Consider the following 20,706-nt stretch of genomic DNA (forward strand, 5'->3'; position numbering starts at 1 on the left):
TAATGTATGGTGAATTTTCTCGAGAATTGCCTTGTACCCATGTTACGGTTCCACGTTATGATAATTTCGTATCTCGCCAATTGGCTTGTGCCCGTATTACGGTTTCACGTTATGATAATTTCGTAATTTACTCGTCCATCTTATGATATTTTTGTGCATAAAATTGGAATAGAAAAAGAAGAAAATCGAATTTTCAAAAAATCGCTTCGAGGTGCACACCCCCATGCTACAAACAAACTTTGTGCCAAATTTCAAGAAAATCGGCTGAACGGTCTAGGTGCTTTGCGCGTCACAGAGATCCAAACATCCATACAGAGAGACTTTCAGGTTTGTTATTTAAAAAGAAAAGAAAAGAAGAAAGATAAAGAAGTAAAGAAAAGAAAGATAAAGAAAGATAATTTTCAGAACAAATTTTTTCTCATTTTATTAAATTTCTGTGAAAAATGGGCTTAAAATTGGAATAGAAAAAGAACAAGATCGAATTTTCGAAATATCGCTTCGAATTGCACACCCCCATGCTACAAACTAACTTTGTGCCAAATTTCATGAAAATCGGCCGAACGTTCTAGGCGCTATGCGCGTCACATACATCCTACAGACATCCTCCGGACAGAGAGACTTTCAGCTTTATTTTTAGTAAAGAAGATAGACAAAATCATTGATCGAGTAAAGCTCTAATGCCACCAGCAATGAAATTATATTTTAAATGAATTACTTTAAAATTGAGAATGTTTATTGAGTTTTGCGTTATATTTTTACAAAAAAATATCCGAGATTCTTAATATATTTTTTTTTTTCATCTGTTGCCAATTTTTGGGGACCAAAAAGAGTTAATGTACTTCGACCTCGGTGATTTTACCAGAAAGGTAAAATCAGCATTTACAATATCCCTAAGTTATGTGACCCGAAATTTCAACGATCAAAATTCAGTTAAACCTGTCTACAACGATATTGTTGGGACCTAAAACGATATTGGTATGGACAGGTTATCGTCACAGACAGTTTGATTATTTCTGCAGACAGTTTTCTTGGACCAAGGAGAATATCGTTATAGACAGGTTTATTGTTATAAACGGTATTGTTATACACAGGTTTCACTGTATCCCCAAAAGGCAGTTGCTTCTCTCAAATGAAGAAGCAATTTATTTTCACCCATCATACCTTGACGGGCGATTTTCTAGTTAAAAGATAAAGCATTTGCATGACAAAACTTTGTTCAACCGCCACACACGTTTGAATCAGAACACAATAAAACATTTCTGTGTTGAGAAATACTGTGAAAAAAAGTATTGATATTTCTTAATGCATTACAGACAATTCTATCCAATTTTGTTCCAAAATCGAGTTTTTTGTCGAAATGCGGGGTACGTCTTCTTATATAAGTATTTGTTTAGCTTATTACAGTAAATCCTGTCTACAACGATATTGTTGGGACCTAAAAAGATATTATAGACGTCTTTCTGGGACCAAGGAAAATATCGTTTTAGACAGGTTTATTGTTATAAACGGTATTGTTATACACAGGTTTCACTGTATCAAAAATACAGACGTCACGAGAAAACTCGTTGCAATTAGCTCGGGAATCGTCAAAATGGATATTTCGGGCGTCTATACGTTCTTAGGTATATATGCACGTGTGCTCGGCTCGGGTCGAAAAAAAATACTCTACATTCATTTGTGGGTGAGCGAAATGGAAATTAAGGCCGATTTTTTGGGTGAAAATATTTTCGCGAATACAATACTTCCTTTTTTGTAAAAGGAAATAAAAAAGTGAAACTTTTCTGAAGCTAAAATGTGTTGGGAGCCCTGAGTTACGTTTAAAAAAGATGGAATTTCATTTTACTTCCTTTTACAAAAAAGGAAGTATTGTATTCGCGCAAAAAAAAAATTTCACTCAAAAATCGACCTTAATTTCCATTTTGCTCACCCCCGAATGAATATTGAGTTTTTCTTTACACTCGACCACACGTGGATAAGTGCCTAAGGACGTATAGACACGCGAAATATCCATGATAACGATTCCAGAGTTAATTACAACGAATTTTCTCGTGACGTCCGTATGTACGTATGTATGTCGCATAACTCAAGAACGGAATGTCCTAGAAAGTTGAAATTCGGTACGTAGACTCCTAGTGGGGTCTAGTTGTGCACCTCCCCTTTTGGTTGAATCCGGGTGTTTCTAAAGGGGTCTTTTGCCCCTTTTTTGGGGGAAAACATTGTTAATTTCGATGCAAGGGCGCTCATATAGGGGGGCAAGGGGGCTCTATCTCCCCCCCTTAGAAACTAAAACTTCCTTGCTTTTATAATACTTTTTTCTTTGCAAAAATGTAAAAACATTTCTTCTTCAGCCATTAATGAATAAGTTATTAAAAGTGCCAAATTTCAATGACTCTAATCTGTCCTGAAATCCGCTTCAATGGGGTAAAATATCCTGCTAAACCATGGTTAAAATATCCGAGCCCCCCCCCCCCCCCCTAACAACTTTGCCTATGGGCGCCCATGTTTCGATGTAAACTCAAGTGGTGTTATAATTTGTCGCCAACTTGAAAAATCTGTGTTAATTTGGTCACTTTGTGATATTTAGAGAGTCGACTATTGAATCACATTAAAATTGCTTATAATGGGGAAGTAACATTAAATTGGAGTAAAAGGAAGTCATGTGATGCACACATCAGCTCGTTGTAAAAGGAAATAAAAAGATTGATTTTATTTTTCAACTAATACCGAAAATACCGGTATTTCGAAAAAGCAAATTTGCTCGAAATACCAGTATTCGGTATTGCACTCACTACAAATGATGTTTCTACTTCAAGATCATCCACCGTCTCTTCGTGGTCAAGCTATACCAAGTCTTTGAAGTTTTCACAACAATAAACACACGCACACTGGAGAGAGTTTGAATACTTTTATTTTCCTCTAATATCTCAACATTTGAATAATACTCTCTTTACAAATTTTATTTACATCAAAGGTTAAGTGGATTTGCTTCTGCGTATAAGTCAGGAATGTTTGCATATTTAGTTTCAACTTTTATCACAACACTCGCTCCATCAGAACAGAGATAAAACACCTCCACTCCAAGTTTTGATTTCGCGAAGCTTATTTCAAAACACTTTTGGCAACACATATATGCATCTCAAAATAAATAACATTTTTCAACAACGAATCGATGCACCAATTTATTTTTTTTAATACGTTTGCTCAGTTTTTGTCGAATAGCATAAATAGGTCCATTGATTAGATTGTTAGTTCATATTTGTTGAATTCATTCTTCGAATACTGTTGAAATACGTTAAAAAACTTAATTGGTTTTTAATTAAAAACAGTAGAATGTTTGCCTTCATGGAGTATGTTTAAGATTTTTTTTTTTAAGTTTAAAACATGCTATTTTGATTCTAGCTTTAGTTGAAACATATGTCTAAGCTCTATTGTGTGAAAACGCAGCACTAAATGCTGCGATGAAATAAAAAGACATTATTATTTTCGTTCGATTAGTAGCTTGAGATCACAAAGGGGTGAAATTAATGAACTATTATTGCTAACTTCGTGAATAAATTTTTAAAGCATATTTTTTTTAATTAGTGCAATAATTGATTAATTTTACAACTTTCCTACTGAGATTTTTTAATATTAAAGACAACATTTCTTTTTTTCTTTAAATAACTAGCTAGTTTGATATGGCACATCCTATTTGTTCAAAAGAATAAAAGCTTTTAGAATATTCTTAAATACACGTGCAACGCATTAAATTTATGGATACCCAAATACAATTTTTAATTGTAATCAAACTCTTAAAACTTATTAAATTTATCGACAAAATTCTTCATTCAATGTATTTGAATTAACTGATGTAAGCGTTAAAAAGCTATCTTTTTTTCTAGCAAAACAGTTATAAGTTAAATTAATTAAGAAGGAACATCAAAAACCAGCATTGAAAAACCAATACTCGCGTTTGTCCCAAAGAACAGTACTTCGAACGAAAAAAGAATAAACAAACATTGAACTTATCTTGGACATCGTTAGAATACATATCAGCAAAAGTAACTCAACGTAAAACGTGAACATCCAATTTATGTTATTCATCGAATATTTAATTACTTCATCTACTTAAGGACAATTGCATGGTAATAGACAATTTCGCAAAAAACACCCCAAAAATACTCCAAATATGTTACGTCCTTGTTTTATTGCATGAACAATATGAAGAATGTGCACTGTACATCTATATGATGCAGTTGAATTTCGAAGATTTACAGAATTTTTTTAAAACTTAGTAGTGGAGTGGACGTATCAGAGCAGGTACGTCCATTACTGATCCAAAAAATATTTAAATATTGATTCTAGAAACCTATGAAATTGAATTGCATTAAAAAGAAGAACAGTTCAAGTCCTTCATTTCGTTAATGCAATGAAACATGGATGTACAGTCTGCCCACAGAAGACGTGGAATCTGGCAATCGGCCAAGTTAGGACGATTCCATCAGCTGAATCTAGTAGGGGAGATGGGAAAAGAGCGCTGGGATTTTGATGTGCGCGATTTATAATGTCACTAGGGGCTTATTAATTTATTGCATTCTCTAAGTTGAAAATGAAAGGAAACAAAAAGAGTTTCTATAAAACTAAAAATAAAATGTTTTTACTTCGTCCGGAAATGTAAGCAAAATGGCAAGCTCAAAATTATGTTGTAAAAAACAAATCAATTTTTGTAGTGAAAATATAGAACAAACCTAGTTTAAACTAAGAAAAAAAAATACCAATGTGCATATATTTTTATAAAACTGCGTCTAAATCATTAAGAGGAAAAGCGCACATCTGTAAGGAACAAACTACCGCCCCTGTAAAGTAATAGATCCGTCCATTTCCGCCTGTAAACCGGATGTTTGCCCTTCCATCTCATCGGTGGTTAGACAGTAATATACCTCGAGTCTTTGTTGAGTGCTTTGTGCAGCAATTGACATTTCTATTAATGGAATCGCCATTAAATAACTTGAAATGGAAAATTTTCCCAAGGAAGCAAATTTAATCGACAGTTTTATATTAAAAACACAGTTTATAGGTGAAACAATTTTTTCAGAATAGATTGAAATAAATGTCAAATTCATTGGTACTATCGAATCGATGTTGTACAGATCATATTGTCATCTCATATTGTTTTGCATTAAAATACTTCAATCAATCATGTAAAAATAATTCATTTTCAGGAAAAATCTCGGGTAGCAAGACTTCATTCACTTTGGAATTCATTTTAGCTAACGACAGGGCGTGCTTATTCGGTGAACAGCAACCGCGAACAATTCGATTTTTTCAAGAACCGGTTTAACAAAGGACTCTTTGCCAAGCGTTTAACAAAAACAAAAAAAAAATATCTTTCACAAAACTTTTAACTACATAATTTCACTTAAAATACTAGACAAAATAGGGAGGCAAAATCACTTGATCTCACTAAAAAAGTTGAAAAAAAAAAAAAAAAAAAACAATTACTGCTTTGCAAAATGTACTAATTATGTCCGATCATGTCATTGGCTAACAAAGAGCATGTGCTACTAAAGGAGTACTTAAATCCAAATAATTTATACCTCAACATTAAGTTGATTTTTTAAAGTTGATTTATTAGCATAAAGCATTTCTTTCAGTTAATAAGTAATTTCGAAGAAAACGCGAACCACGAAGTTTCAAAGCAATTTGAGCGATTTATGATTTTACTTTTTCAAAGACTCTGAATAGTCAAAAATTCTAGGATTTCAATTTTTCAAAATGAAGGCAACCATCCTAGATGAACGCAAGATTTAAAAAACGAAAATGAAAAACATGTTAGTAAAAGGTTTCAACAAAAATGAATTGGAAATTGCTTTGAGAAATATTTGTAGCACGTTTAGTGAATTCCAGAAAATTCAATAAAAATTGGAAGCATGGATTTTCCTCAGATATTTCAGACTGACAGTTTTTAGAGTCAAACTCTTTGAAAGAATGGCAATGTTTGCTATTGATAACATTGTTTAACAGTCAAATAACCTTTTTGCACGTAATGAATCAAAGTAGGAACCTATTACTTTGCTCCACAGCATAAGATTTTTTGACACATTAACTTGATACTTTTACTTCACGACTCGGAGTGGAATTACACGAATGAACATGTTAGTGAGGTGACTAAACATTTTAAGGTAAGTAATCCGGGAGCCTACACAGCTACAACAGCCAAGAAAAAAATCCATGTCACTAGAACTGACTTGATACCGGAAGCAATATAATAGACTCGTCGCACAGGTTTGCGCCTGCGCAGTGTGTGCAACAATAACGTATTGCACACAATGCGCAAGCGCAAAAACCTGAGCGGCGGACATTTTGCAGCTATTGCTCTTGGTCTGAAGCCAGTCAGAACTGTTGGATGAATTCCAGAAATTGTTCAAAGCCTTGCCTTTGCGCTTTCCCCGTCAGCTGGACGGAGCCATGAAATTATTCACAAGATTTCATTTTTGAACAAAAATTAATTTAACGCATCACAAAAAGAAACTTTCGTCCCGAATTTAGGCAATGTCGCGAGAGAAAAAAAATATTGAAAAAGGGAACGACAATTAGTAATACCACAGAAGTATCATAAAATATTGGAAATACGTTGCTATAAAAATCCCTTCACAAAAGAAAAGAAAAAAAGCCTGTAAAAAGACATAACACCTAAAACAAAACGTCTCGAAGGCCTATACTATGAATGCAAAACGATTTGATGCAAGTCTAGTGATATGGGAGATCTAGACACGATAATCACAGAAATTCGAAACATATGCGAGTACTATAGAAAAAAAATTCCACAAATGATTAAATAAATCATAGTTTTCTTTCAAACACATTTGTCAGATAGAACAGCTGCACAGGAATACAAGAAGCTAAGTGCCATGAGCATCTTCTTCGTGTGGCGACTCTTTTGCAGGAAGGAGCAATTTACGTCTAGAGCTGACTAGACACCAAGGACAATCCTACAGGATCGAGAACCCAGACTTTTCCAGAGACAGTAAAATAAATCACATGTACACCGGTTCTCGGGGGAGGAGGGTAAGCAGCGGCATTTCACTTGATCGGCTCTAGTGGCGTGTACTTTGTGTGATGATACGCCACTGCCGACTATCAGAATACAATTACGAGGCAGCCATGGCCATTTCAGAAGTTGTAAACACCAGAAGTGTACATCCACAGAGCTAAGATTCGGCGTAGTTTGCTTTCACAGAATGGCTGCCACATAACTTGAGATGGTGATATTTCATGTGATGACACAAGATGTCGATTGTGCGCAAGTACAGTTTCTCGATTTACCGCCTGGACGGAGAAGAACGATCGTTTATCTTCTGGAGGTTGTTGCTCTTTGAGACATTGAAGACTGAGATCTTGAAGGCCAATAACCAAATGCAATCACCATTGCTAATAAACTCGATCCTTCAGCACACGAGGCAGGGCGGTTTTCTAGACTCAACAGTTAGTGAGCTAATATTCATCGTCTGGACAAACTGATACCGTTTTGCCAAGAAGACAGCATACCGGTTTGTGGTTCTGCACTTAATAGCTAGTACTGTTCTGAAACCTGGTAAAGATAGCCTGTATTTATGTCTGCAGTATTCGCCATTGGTCTTGTGCTTTTATGTTCAGTATGGCAAAGAGCTTTTCATTTCAGTATAGCAAAGTGGCGTTCACTTTTTCGCTGAAAAGTACCATAAATTATAGATATTAGATCGAAAACAAAATGTTGAATCAAGTTTGAATAGCATTTTTGAGTTAGAGATATTGCTGACTTCATTGCTGACTTTCGTAATTGTGTCGCTTTTTCGAAAATTCGTTGCACCAATTGTTGTGCTGGAAGATTGTGAACGACCGTCACTCCCCGCAGCGGAACTTTATTTTGTGAGATGACAGGACTGTCCATCCTGGTAAAAGTACTAATGCGAGAGAGTCGCGGATGGCACTGGGGAAATAATGTGTGCTGTCCGTACCGAACGAAGAAAAATAAAATCAAGTTAAATAACAAAACTAAGATGCGATGGAACACAAACCGGGAATAGATATATATATATACTTCTCTTTTTTTTTTTGTTCTTTTTTGATTTTTTTCCTTTTTTTGGCGAAAAATAAATCACTTAAAATAATCCCGGATCATTGGCACGATGGGGGTGGAAAGAAGACCCTCTCTTTGATGGTCACGTGCACGGCATCCACGAGCAAGGGCACGCATAGGGCGCGTAAGGGGTGAAGAAGAAACCTCCTCCGAATACGATGTGGGGGTGTGGCTGGAACAGATCCTTCGCTTGGTGTTCGAGGAAATAGGTCCGACACGCTAGTTCTTCAATGAGCGCTAACGACTGGCGGCGTTCGTGGCCCATGAGGCAGACTGTGCTCTCATCCACCACTCTGTGCAACACCAGCAGGTACTCGTATTTGCTCTGGCCCTCGCCCATGAAGTGGTTGGCGAGGTAGCCCTCGAGTTTGGCGCGCTGCTGGTGGATGTCGCCGAAGTCGATGAAGAACCTCGAGCACATGTAGCGTTCCAGGTGCTTGATTTTCTCTGGAGCGGCGGGCTTGTAGTCCCTCACGAGCAGGTTGCAGTACTTGAGCAATCCGCCACCGCGGATCTCCTCCGGATTCCTGGTGGCGATCAGCTTTTTGTGCAGGTGGTAGAGGGCTTCCTGGAAGTCGCCATATACGGATTCGGCGACCACGGTAGGGTAGAAGTTGTCGCTCATCGGCATCTGTGAGCAGCCGTAGAACAGCAGCAGTGAGTCGAGGATGATCTGGAAAGAGTCGACGCTGAACTCGAACTGCCGCCTCATGACGTCGACGAATTTCAGCTCGATGTTTCGCCCTCGATTATTGCTCAGGCTGATGAGACTCCACCGGTCACCGTTGGTCACCTGCAAAAGAAATACAATTTTAATCCTCTCAAAACAGAAAAATTACTAAAAATCATGATATACCTAGTAGTACAATCGGTTTGGAGATGGTCAACGGTGGAGCTTAATGTCCGCTTTTGCAACCGTTACCCGACCAGCCATTTGCCAACGATCTGCTCCAGTGCCTAACTATTTCCCAACGATGGCCTATCGAATATGTTCACGGTTGGTCCAAAGATGCCCAGAAACTGTAAGGCCATTGTTGGTTCATCGTTCGTTGCCAGCCCGCGCCCGCCATTCCTCACCGGTTTCTATTGGCCACCGTTGGCCAACCATCTCCCCACCGTGCGTGCTACTTGGGATGCAAAGCTTTTACATCAGTTTAAGAAGGAATTAAGACATTTGAATCATTATGTAGTTAAGTCATCAGAACCCGGGTTCAATGTTTGACGCTTGAAAGACCTATAGAGTATCTACGGGGTACTTGGTTGTAAAATTTCCAGGAAATTCCACGGTCTGTCTCTAAGCCAGTGGTTTTCAATCTTAAGAGCGGCCACTCTAGGGAGGCATAGACTAATTATAAAGCGGGGGTAGGGGGAGATGCAGTTGTAGCCAACATTTTAATAAACACACTTAGGAAAATGAAATCGGCATCAGAAAATAGGAATAAGCATTAGTGTCACTGCTGTTGAGGCATTCGAGTTATAAGCACCCACACTAAAAATATCAGTATCTTTTCAATTACACCAAGGTTTCATTTTTCAATATGATAATAAATAAGTATGCTTTGGTGCAATAAAAACTATTTTAAAATTAAAGGAGAGCAAAGCCATTTCTTTCTGGGGGAAAAAAGGGGGGGAAGGTATAAAAAGTATATTCACAGAGTTCATTCTCCTACAAAGTAATCAGATACAAATTTATGTACTAATCAAAATTTGATTTCAAAGATTCATTATTGTGAATCCATTAAAAAATTAAAACCCAGTAAGAAGAAAATGAAAGTTATTCAATTGCCACAGATGCTAATTTATCGTTTGAGTACATTTAATTTTATTATATTTTGTAAACATACTCTGGCAATTAGAGTTTTTTTTTTTTAAATATTGGAGAGCAAGTGTTTAATGAGTTAGTGAAGGCTTTCATTGCTTTTTGAGGTGATTTTATGATTCACTGTGGCTAGTTTTCATTTTGTGCGTGGTCCTAATAATATCGTGCTGGTAAAATTGAACTTCTTCCTGAGAGTTATTACAAGACATTGACAGAATTTTGAATAACGTTGGAGGATAATTTCTAACACTACACTACTAAAGCCCTGAAGAAGTAGCGACACGTCCGCCATCTTGGGTCAAAACAATGCTTTCTTCCTATGTCTGCTATGATGAAGTACCGTGTTTTGCTTTTTGAGTGTGATTTCTTATTATCTCCATGTTAATCCGCAATCAAGACGCACTACAATCAAGGAGCAAAACACGTTACATCTTTATAGCAGGCATACGAAGAAAACTAGTGATGGGCATAATCGAGAACTTTTGATAATCGAGATCTCGGGAGCCGAGTACTTTTCGTAAACGAGCAATTGACAATCGAGATGTTTCGAAACCGAGAACTCGAGCGATTGATAATCGAGATCTCGAGTGGTTGACTTTTTGATAATTTTAAATCGAGATTTCGGGATGTGATAATCCAGAACTCGAGATTTCGGGATGTGATAATCCAGAACTCGAGATCTGATGATCCAGAACTCGAGATCTGCAATCGCGAACTCTACATCTGCAATCGAGAACCGTTAGTTGGTAACTCGTGACAATCAAGTTCTCGGATGATCTTGAATAATCGAGTGATTTGATCATGAGAATTCGATTGTGCGCATTAAAACTAAAAAAAACACTGTCTAGCCCCAAGATGGCGGACGCGTCGCTACACTCAAGCTACGAACTGAGGCTTCAACAGACGAGACGCTCACCTTGACCATCTTGTGCACGTAGGCCTCCTTGAGGCTGCAGGTGGATATCCTCTTCTTGACCACCCCCTCGGGCAGGAAGTCGAGCAGGGAGTTGAGGACGGCGTTCTTGACGCGGTCGAAGTGGCGCGGCTGCGAGAGGTCCACCGCGAAGATGAGGTCGAGGTCGTTGTAGGGGGCCCCGGGTTCCGGGGACAGCACGTGGCTGGCGGCGCCCCCGTTCAGCCGGATGTCCCGGACGGCCACGGACTGCTCGTCCTCGAGCTTGGTCCGGACCACTCGCACCAGGTCTTTGAGGCGGACCTCCAGCGTTGGGAAGTTGCCTCGGCCGTGGATGGGCATCACTTCCTCCATCACGGAGTCCAGCTTGCTCACCTGTGGAGAGAGAAAAAGGACACACGTCAACAGGGTTGCATGGGCAAAAAAAAATTGATACCAAAATAACTTCATTTTTTCAAAACTCAATAAAATCCTTTTAGTGAATCCATTTTCTAAAACATTTTTTTAAAGGAGCTGAGTGTGCATCACATGCCTTCCACTTACACCAATTTAATGATAATAGTGCGTTGGAGTAAGTAAAGAAACACTTCAAATATTTTTACCTCATGTTGCGAACTGAACCAAAAAAAAAACGTTCTATACAGATTAAATTTCCCAATATTGAACATTTTAATGTGATTCAATGGTTAACTCTCTAAATATCGCCAATAATGGCCAAAATAAAACCAAATTTTAAAAAACCGCCAAATTTGTCGCCAAGAAAGCTTGGCGATATGTCGCCAATTGTTGGCTAAATTATAACGCCACTTGAGTTTGCATTGAAATTAACAATGATTTCTTCCAAAAAGGTGTAAAGGATTCGGATGTTCCAAAGGGGGTAAACGACCCCCTTTGGAACATCCCAATGCAACCAAAGGGAGGAGGTGCACAACTGACCCCACCAGGAGTCTACGTATGAAATTTCAACTTTCTAGGACATACCGTTTTTGAGTTATGCGAGATACATACGCACATACAGACGTCACCAGAAAACTCGTAATTAATTCGGGGATCATCAAAATGGATATTCTGTTTTATGTTTATACGTTTTTAGGGATATATCCACGTGTGGTCGGGGTTGAAAAAAAAAAATCAATATTCATTCGGAGGCGAGCAAAATGGAAGTTAAGGCCGATTTTCGGGTGATTTTTTTTTTTTTTTTTTGCAAATACATTACTTCCTTTACTTCTTAAAAGTAAGTAAAAATGTAGGTACAGTTAAACCTGTGTAAGTTGAACACTTGCGGTACACTACTTTAGTGGTCAACTTAAACAAGAGGTCAACTTATAGAGGTTAAATTATATGATAAGATTTAATTCTGTGACAGAAAATGGCGGTCAACTTACAACGGTGGTCAACTTTACAGGTTTTAGGTTTTGAAAATATACATCAGAAAGTGACGCCCACACACACAACCATGCCTATACAAATATTTATAATTATCATTTTCTATAATCATTTTGAAATTTTTTTGTTAATTATTGTTGTAATTATTAATTTTTATTGTTGTCGCTTCTATACGTTCAACTCTTATAAGTAATTATTTTTATTATTTTGCTCCTATCATTTATTTACTTTTTTTTTTTTTTTTTGTTTCTAAATAGTTGGTTAACAATTTAGTATGATTTAATACTTGCAGGAAGTAAAAAAAATAAAAAACCGAAATATTTTGATTTAGCAAAAAAAAAAAAAAAAAAAAAAAAATGAAGTTTAAAATCATTTAAAATATATTATCATACTCTGTATAAAGCTTAAAAGCAATACATAAAATATAATATTCTTTGCACTTTGTAACCTAATATGTTTTTTCTCGTCTCAGAACATGCTACAAAACTTAAAAAATTGACAGGTAGCTTAGTTATATATTTCGGAAAAAATATTTTCTTAGTGACGCAATTGCCGTAGAATTTAAACTGACACAGTATAGGTTACAAACCCTTCAAAGTAATTGCAGATATGTATACGTTTTATATTAAAGAGTTTTTCCATTCAAATATGATGCTTATCGTGCATTTTTAAATCGTGTTCATATGTGTCTCAGGTTTTTTTCAAATGTGTACCCCCTATAAGGACACATGTGAACAACTGAAGGCATTTTTTAAAAATAACATAAAGTAAATAACTTTTTTTAATCGGAAGAAATTTCATGACACAAAGAAAAGACTTCCTTCATGGAAACATTTTTGCTCTAAGAGAAATTGATAATATTTTTTGAAAAATTAAGTAATGAAAAAAAATTTTCACACATGTGCCCCTCTTTCTCCTACCTTTTCTCAGAAGCTAAACTTGTTAACAAATAAGCAGTCAAATAATATCGTCGCATCAGAGCAACAATGAAATACCTAATCCCAGAAATAACACTAGATATCTTTCTGTTGCTCTGAGGCGACGATATCTAGCATTTAAATGGTGATACAGGGCGTCATAAAAGTTTTCCATGAATTTAAAAAAAAAAGACATTTTTAAAATTCATAGAAAAGCAAGATTGTGGTATGAATGCATACGCCATAATATGTTCACAGGTTCAAGAATTTTTTGTGATCGTAAAAAAAAAAAAGTGTACCGTATTTTCCTGCGCATTAATCCTAGCCTAAAATCGGACAGAAGGAAAAAAAAACCTCGCATAATCCGTGGATAATACGATGTAAAAAAAAAAGTTTTGATTTAAGATGCTATTTTAGCAACTAAATTAAAAACGTAGGGAAGTGATTACTTTTAAGGTATGATCGAAGTTAATCGAAAAAATAATTATTTCTTCTTGAAATCGTGATTATAGTACCCTTATTACTTAAAGACAAAGAGTCGAGACAAAGGAGCAAACTGTTAATCTTGTGCAAATGAATGCTTCGGCCTTAACTGTATGTTGTTTATTTTACATAGCCTGAATTGCAAACAGGAACATTCAGGCTACGTAAAATAAACAACATACAGACAGCGAAAGAATATTCAAGCTATTTAAAATAAACATAAACGTTCTCTATTGGTGAATTGTGTTTCAATGGGCCGTTGAGAAAAAAAATCACAGATAATCCACCCTCATTAATATCACACTTTAACAGATAATTCGCGAATTATACGCAGGAAAATATAATTATAAGTAATTTACGTTGACGGCTGTCTCGTCACAGTAAGAAAAACAAACGTTTTGTGTTCCTGTGTCGCATTTTCTTAAACAGAAAACAATACCTTTCATTACCAGATTTCAATGTGAGAACCGTTTGTGGACATGGGATGAAGTTCAGTAGCGCTTAGATGCGGTTAAAGTAACCCAGACGAACCAACTTTTTTTTTTTTTCATTTTTTGAATTTTCCCAGGGACTTTTTTTGAGTAAGGATAATTAAACAAAATATCTATAGAACTAAAATATCTATGCCCCACATTTGTCTTGCAGGGGTTTGCGTTGGAAATGTAATGTTGTAGATAACCAAAATGCGAGCTTTTTTTTTTTTTTTCTCCACCCACCTGTTCGTAGCTGAGGACAGCGAACCTCTGAGGATCGGCCGGGTCATCGTGGCCCCCCATCTCCAGTCGCTGACGCAACCTCTCCGGCGTTGCCTCACTCGATTGGTCACTCTGGAAAAGAAAACAGATAAACGTTAAAATCCTCTTTTCTTCTCTAACAGAAAAAAAAAATATTGAATCGTTGAAAATTGCTTAAGCTAAATGCACAAATTACGAAAGAAATTAAAGATGTATTACACAACAAAGCGTAAACAAGATTTCGAGAAAAATTCTACTCCCCCCCCCCCTCTCAATTTTTTGAGTACCAAACATACCTTCTTTGAAACCTTTTCTTTATATTAAACTAGAAAGCATGTGGCTTGTGAAATCGGCGAACGGTTAGTATAAATATTTCAGAAAATTCATTGCTGATAAAATAGGTAAATAAGGGCATTCACGTGAAAATCGCACGGTGTGGGGTCAATTTACGGGCAATATTACTTCTATGTTACCCGTGGAAACTGCGCAGGGAGAGGGTTTAACATTGCAAAACCATTTATTCTTGGATTAATCGAGCTTAATTTTTGAGCCTACAAGACCAGCAGCAGAACTTTCTTGAGCAGGTTGTGACGTAACTTAGAAATCAAAAGATAGTCTGCGGGATATTCTGACGTTAGATTAATAGTTAAATTTAAATCGGTTACAAGATATATTTAAGAATAAGATTCTAAAGTTAAAAACTACAAGTCATACTATGGCTCTGTTTGCTGAAATTGAAGATTTTTTCTTCTCCCCCCAATCTAAAAAATTGCCTAGACATTTTCAGGAATCTCCGACGCCTGTAGCAGCGTCGCGTCGCTCTGTTTCTGCTTACCGGGCCGCGTATAAACAAACTTTACTATGCTAGACTATGTAAAAGTTTGGATACTGCTGATTGGCTACCACGTAAAAACGTCATCCATGTGCTTGATTGTTTCATTTCAAAACAAGATATTCTAGACATTATTCGAAGGGGGGGGGGGGATTAATTAAAATCATTCAAATGTTAATCCGGACCTTTTGAGGAGCGAAATTGGTTCACGTGCCTTGGATAGGAGACAAACATGACCAATGCATTTGCGTCAACTGGCCAATCAGTAGACCCAAAACTATTACAAGGTTCCAAGCTGAGTATAGATTGCTTATATGCTACAGAGCCTACAAGCATCAAAGTTGACAACACCGGAAGCTGGACGAACTTTCCAATGAGCTAACTAATCATCACAATACACACCCACTACCACACAATAAATCAAATGAGTCACTAAGAAGGTTATATAACATCTTCAATCACACGATCGAAAAGCGAAAGTTGTGCCAGAAGCAATTAACCACCGCCCGCAGGAAAACAAAGTGGACCAGAGCAATAGTTTGAGGAGGCTCATCATCAGCAGTGGCATCCAATCTCTCCACACAAAATCATCACAAGGAAGCCCCCCGGGGATTCATTTCCGCAACAACACCCCACACCACACGAGCCTCTTCGCTTGTCGAACACTTTCCACCTGTTTTGTTGTTCCAGAATAAGGCGAGGGGAGTGTTTTATCCACCAGGAAATGGACTGGCCGAGTTTCGCCTCGAATATACACAACGTTCATTAATTCTTCGGTAACATCTTAAAGAACGCAGTTAGGGTCTGGTTTCGTAATAAGAAGCCTTTATTTACCAACCGTACAGGGACATGAATTTTGCAAAAGTCTGATTTGAGAGGACATTTACCCAGTAACGTAACTATGGGGTCTTGCGCCCCTGGCAAACTAAAGAAATTGCACCCCCCTCCCAGGAGGGGGGACGTGGAAAGTCACCGGAGGTCATTGTGACCTCCAATTTTTTTTTTTTTTATTTTTTTTTTTTGTGGAACATTTTGATTAATTGATTCGACAAACAGGAGGCAGCATTGTAATTTTTTTTCTTATTTTCTTTTTTAAAATTGCTTCCAATGATGCCCAATGTTCCTCCTCAGTAAATGTTATGTGCGTGTGTGTATGTCTGTATATATATATATATATGTATTTCTATATATATATGGATGTCCCCTCTAGCTCTTTTTCTTGCGAGTCTTTTTTTTTTTTGAAATTTTTTTTAAAAAGCCTTTTTTAAATTATTTGAATAAAAAAAAACACCTCCGAAAAAAAATTTAAATCAGTCAAAAGCCCCCCCCCCCCCCCCCCCCCCCCGGGTGCTGCGCCCCTGGCGAGAGCCACTCCTGCCAACCCCTAGTTACGCTACTGCATTTACCCAATCATTATCCCTTAACAGATTACCGATCACAAATAACAATGTTCCAAAACCTCCATCTTTCTGTGTTAAAAGAAAAAGGATTCCTTGTCACTTCAAAACATTTGTTTGCAATTTCGTGCTTTTTCAAACTTTGTTGTTTCTGAGCACAAAATTATTATTTCTCAGAATACAGATAATTGCCACTTTCAACAGTAAAATAAACAATAAGAACAATAGCTATAATACCATGGAAAAATACTCAATAAAGAATATACAGCGACGATTGTCAACAGAGACGCACGACTCAGAAAATGAGATGTACGTGAAAAGTGGTACATATGAAAATATGAAGAAAAAAAAAGACATCACTATAAAATATTTGATTTTGCTGAATAAAGATATTTTTGGGAGGTCACAGTGACCTCTCATCGAGGCACCCCTGTCGTCTTTAAGGGAAAAAAGAGGGGGGGGAGCAAATCTACCCTTTTTCAGCAGACTTGAAAAGATAACATTCGAAAACAAGTTGTGGCAAAGAGAACAACTTGTTTCTCCTTGAAACGAGCAACCTTGAAACAAAAAGTTTGAATTATTTTGAAATAAATTTATTTGTTGAGTTAATTTATTCAAAATGTGGTTACGTGCCTCGTATATAAATAACCAAAAAAGTAAAAACAAGCAAGAAAAAAAGATCCAAACAGCAGGTTGCCGCATGCTTATTGCTCCCCTTCCCCTCTCTATCCCAAAGCAGCTTCCTAACCCTCTTAGGCTGCATCAGGCGAAGGATCAAATATTCAAGTAAAAATTGTAAGCTATTTATAAAGATCAAACTATCGGAATAGAAAGAGTTGACGCACCATTTAAAGTCGATATAACACCTTTTCGAAAGCTATTTTATGTCACGGATTCCGCATGATTTTGTTTAATTTAAAGTAAAACATGCTTCTTTTAGTGCTCATGACCGTGTATTGTATTTGGGAGGTCACTGTGACCTCCCAAACACTTCCCTTATTCAGTAAATTTTGTCTGACAATTCAGCAAAACTTCGAGTTCCATTCGGCAAATTATGGCAGTCCATTCGGCAAATTGAGAATTTCCGCCTTCCCAAAAATTTAAGTTCGGGGCGCCAGTATGCACAAAGGAAAAAAAAGTATCTACAATTATCCTAACAAAATAAGAGATTTCTGTGGTTTGTCTTTTGAAAATGTTGCATAAAACATTTATAATTTTCCCTGAAGGATAGCGAAGTATGTTGCAATCTACGGACACATTCACACTAATGGTGAATTTTAACGATACATTTACTTTGATCAAATAAATAAGCATTGCACCCAAAAAAAAAAAGGCTACAAACAGTGAATTGCTCGACTTATTCTTATACATAACACGGAATCTAAATAATTTAGATACGATAAAACTTCGCAAACAAGAGAGCATAAGCAACGATACATACACGTACTTCTGATATAGTGCCTAGACTTCCAATTCTTTCAAAAATATTTTACTAACTATAAATACACATTAATGAGATTTTTAGATTTAATCATTGCTACATTAAAAACAATTTATTAATGTAAAATACAATATTAACATAGAATTCTATACACATGCTTTTCACATACACGTGCAGAGTAAAAATTTTGGATTCAGATCACTGTTGCTTCTATACGCTCATTCAAGACTTTGAAAATACTGTTTTTTTCATTATTTTTACATTGAATAGTTCAATGAAAAAAAAAAATCTATACTGCTATTCACAAATTCAATTTAAGCGTAATCAATAAATAACTGAATGTTCAAAGACTTAAGCAACATTAGACATAATTTTAGACATTTAAAAAAGACATTCTCGACAATCGTTAAAAAAATTACATGAGACAGTGAAAATGAAGGGATGTGATTGGACATTTTCAAGTTTTCAGTAAACCTTTATTGATCTTGGATAGGCTTTCATTGAAAATGTTTTCTAAATCATGCTGCATCGCATAACCTACTAGGGCTACAAGTATCTCTTGCTCCAAAACAGAGGAGAGTTTCACCTACCATTTGTACTGGTTATCTCCAAATTTTTGATTTTGCCACTTACATCCCTTTGCTTCTCACGTCCTAATCCTCATATATATATATATATATATATATATATATATATATATATATATATATATATATATATAAACAGCGAATGATCGAGTAACGCTCCTGACTTCATTAATGAAACTAGCGCCACGACATAATATTTTTTGGCAATGTTCGACATGCAGCGAAATTCTTCATTTTGACGAGGCTGAACTCGATCCGGTCACTTAACTGTTTTACTGGTAGGAGAGTGAAGAAACAAAAAAGTGGTCAACAATGAACTATGTCTACTGAATTTTAGGGTTAATCCACTGGGAGTTTGAGTTCAAATTTCAACAATCAAAAAATCACCAAGCAGGCAATTGCTTCGTTAAAAAGTAGAAGAGTAGAAGCAATTTTCACACGTCATACCTCAACGAGCGACTTTGTGGTATGTAAAGAAAAAGGCCAAACTTAAAACAAACCTACAACAATCAAAGAACTTGAACTATAAGTTGACGAGAGAAATGCTTTTAACCCAGTACCGTTGACAACGGATGAGTTTTCAAATTGCGGTTAAAGCACAGCAAAAATAAAAACGCTCCGGCGAATTACGCGGGAAAGCAGAAATGATATGAAATATTGATACACTATCCAATGACTTTATCGATCGGTAATTACCCGCTCCTTGAGAAATATTTGATTGTGTCACACGAGCTGTCAAGCGGGCGCCGATGCGTTTGCATTCGTTTTCAAGGTCGTGTGGCGCGTAAAAACGAGAGATCGTTTATTCACCATTCGTGCCTCCTCATAGCTCTTTTTTTATTTTCTTTCTAATCCATTGACGTAAAATTTGCACAGCGGCGAAACTTTTGCTAATACGTCAACGCCAAAAGAAGGAATTTTGAAAAGTACACCTGGACGAAAATATTGTTCGGCGCGAAGTTTGTGTACTTTGACGACGTGTTTGGAACTCGTTTCACGTAAGTTTTTGCGCAATCTCGATTGCTTATGGCTTTCATTCGACTGTTTTGATGTCCTATCATTTTATTTTCCTGCCAGCACCCTCCGCACATCACCGTCGACCGGCTCAGCACGATGCTGCTCCTATAGCGAAAGCCGTCTCCAGGTTGCATCCATGTCCTACACATACGCACGTACACACACACTCAAACACATAACGCACACATACAGACACCTACACACACACCTACCCACACACTCATGCCTGCATACAGACACAAACACATATGCCTACACACACATACACATTCCCCCCCCCACGCACAAACACTCATACACACAACTACCCACACATTCATACCTGCACGCAGACACAAACACACATGCCTACACACATACCCCCCCCCACTCACACGCACACTCGTGATTGCGAAAAACATAATTTGAATTCAAGATGTCAAAATTCAAATTAATTTTTATTTTATTATTCATTTTTTTTACAGTCACCGAATTTGATTGAGTATGTTGCATTTGTTGCAAAATGTATTTGAGCGGAGTGGTGATTAGCATACGGAGTTCCCAATTTGGGAACTCCGTATGCTAATTGAGGGTTGTCACTCAATTTTGAAAAAAAAAATTCCCTGTGTTTTCCCTGTATGCAACATTACAAACAAGTGTACACTGATATTTAAAAAAGAACATTAATATCTTGATATTTTAATCACAGAGGGGGGGGGGGGGAATACCAAATAAAAATATAAAAATAAGGATAATTTGAATAAATTAAACTTTTTACACAAGAAGAAAAAAAAAAGCCCTCTTGTAACCATTCATTACTTGAACTTTTAAAAATTAAAGTTAAGTAGAATAATGAATATTAACGACAAATTTCATGCTCTCGAAATTAAACTAGTATAAAATTGAAGACGCATGTCAAATAAAACAAATAATTTTTGTTTTTATGATATACATTTTAATATTTACTAAAGGAAAAAAAAACTAAGTATTACTATTTTTATTTTATTTAACGAATGAACTTGATTAATATTATTTCTATTATTATTTATTTGGTAGTTTATACATTTGGGCATTAATTTTGTAATTTAAATTTAAAAATTCCC

At 36.5% G+C, this 20,706-nt stretch overlaps 1 protein-coding gene across 2 annotated transcripts in view; it reads right to left on the bottom strand.

Moving 5' to 3' along the window:
- Nucleotides 1–2,890: 2,890 nt before the first annotated feature.
- LOC129226597 (terminal nucleotidyltransferase 5C-like) overlaps nucleotides 2,891–20,706 on the bottom strand; it is a 107,328-nt gene continuing 89,512 nt past the window's right edge. For both annotated transcript variants that reach the window (XM_054861221.1, XM_054861222.1), the window contains exons 2-4: nucleotides 14,333–14,443; nucleotides 10,834–11,205; nucleotides 2,891–8,891 (exon numbers count right to left, since the gene is read on the bottom strand). In XM_054861221.1, coding sequence (XP_054717196.1) covers nucleotides 8,181–8,891; nucleotides 10,834–11,205; nucleotides 14,333–14,443 — 1,194 coding nt within the window. In that variant the 3' untranslated portion in view covers nucleotides 2,891–8,180. The remainder of the gene's footprint in view (nucleotides 8,892–10,833; nucleotides 11,206–14,332; nucleotides 14,444–20,706) is intronic.

This window comes from Uloborus diversus, chromosome 7 (assembly GCF_026930045.1).
Source record: "Uloborus diversus isolate 005 chromosome 7, Udiv.v.3.1, whole genome shotgun sequence".
NCBI lineage: Eukaryota > Metazoa > Arthropoda > Arachnida > Araneae > Uloboridae > Uloborus > Uloborus diversus.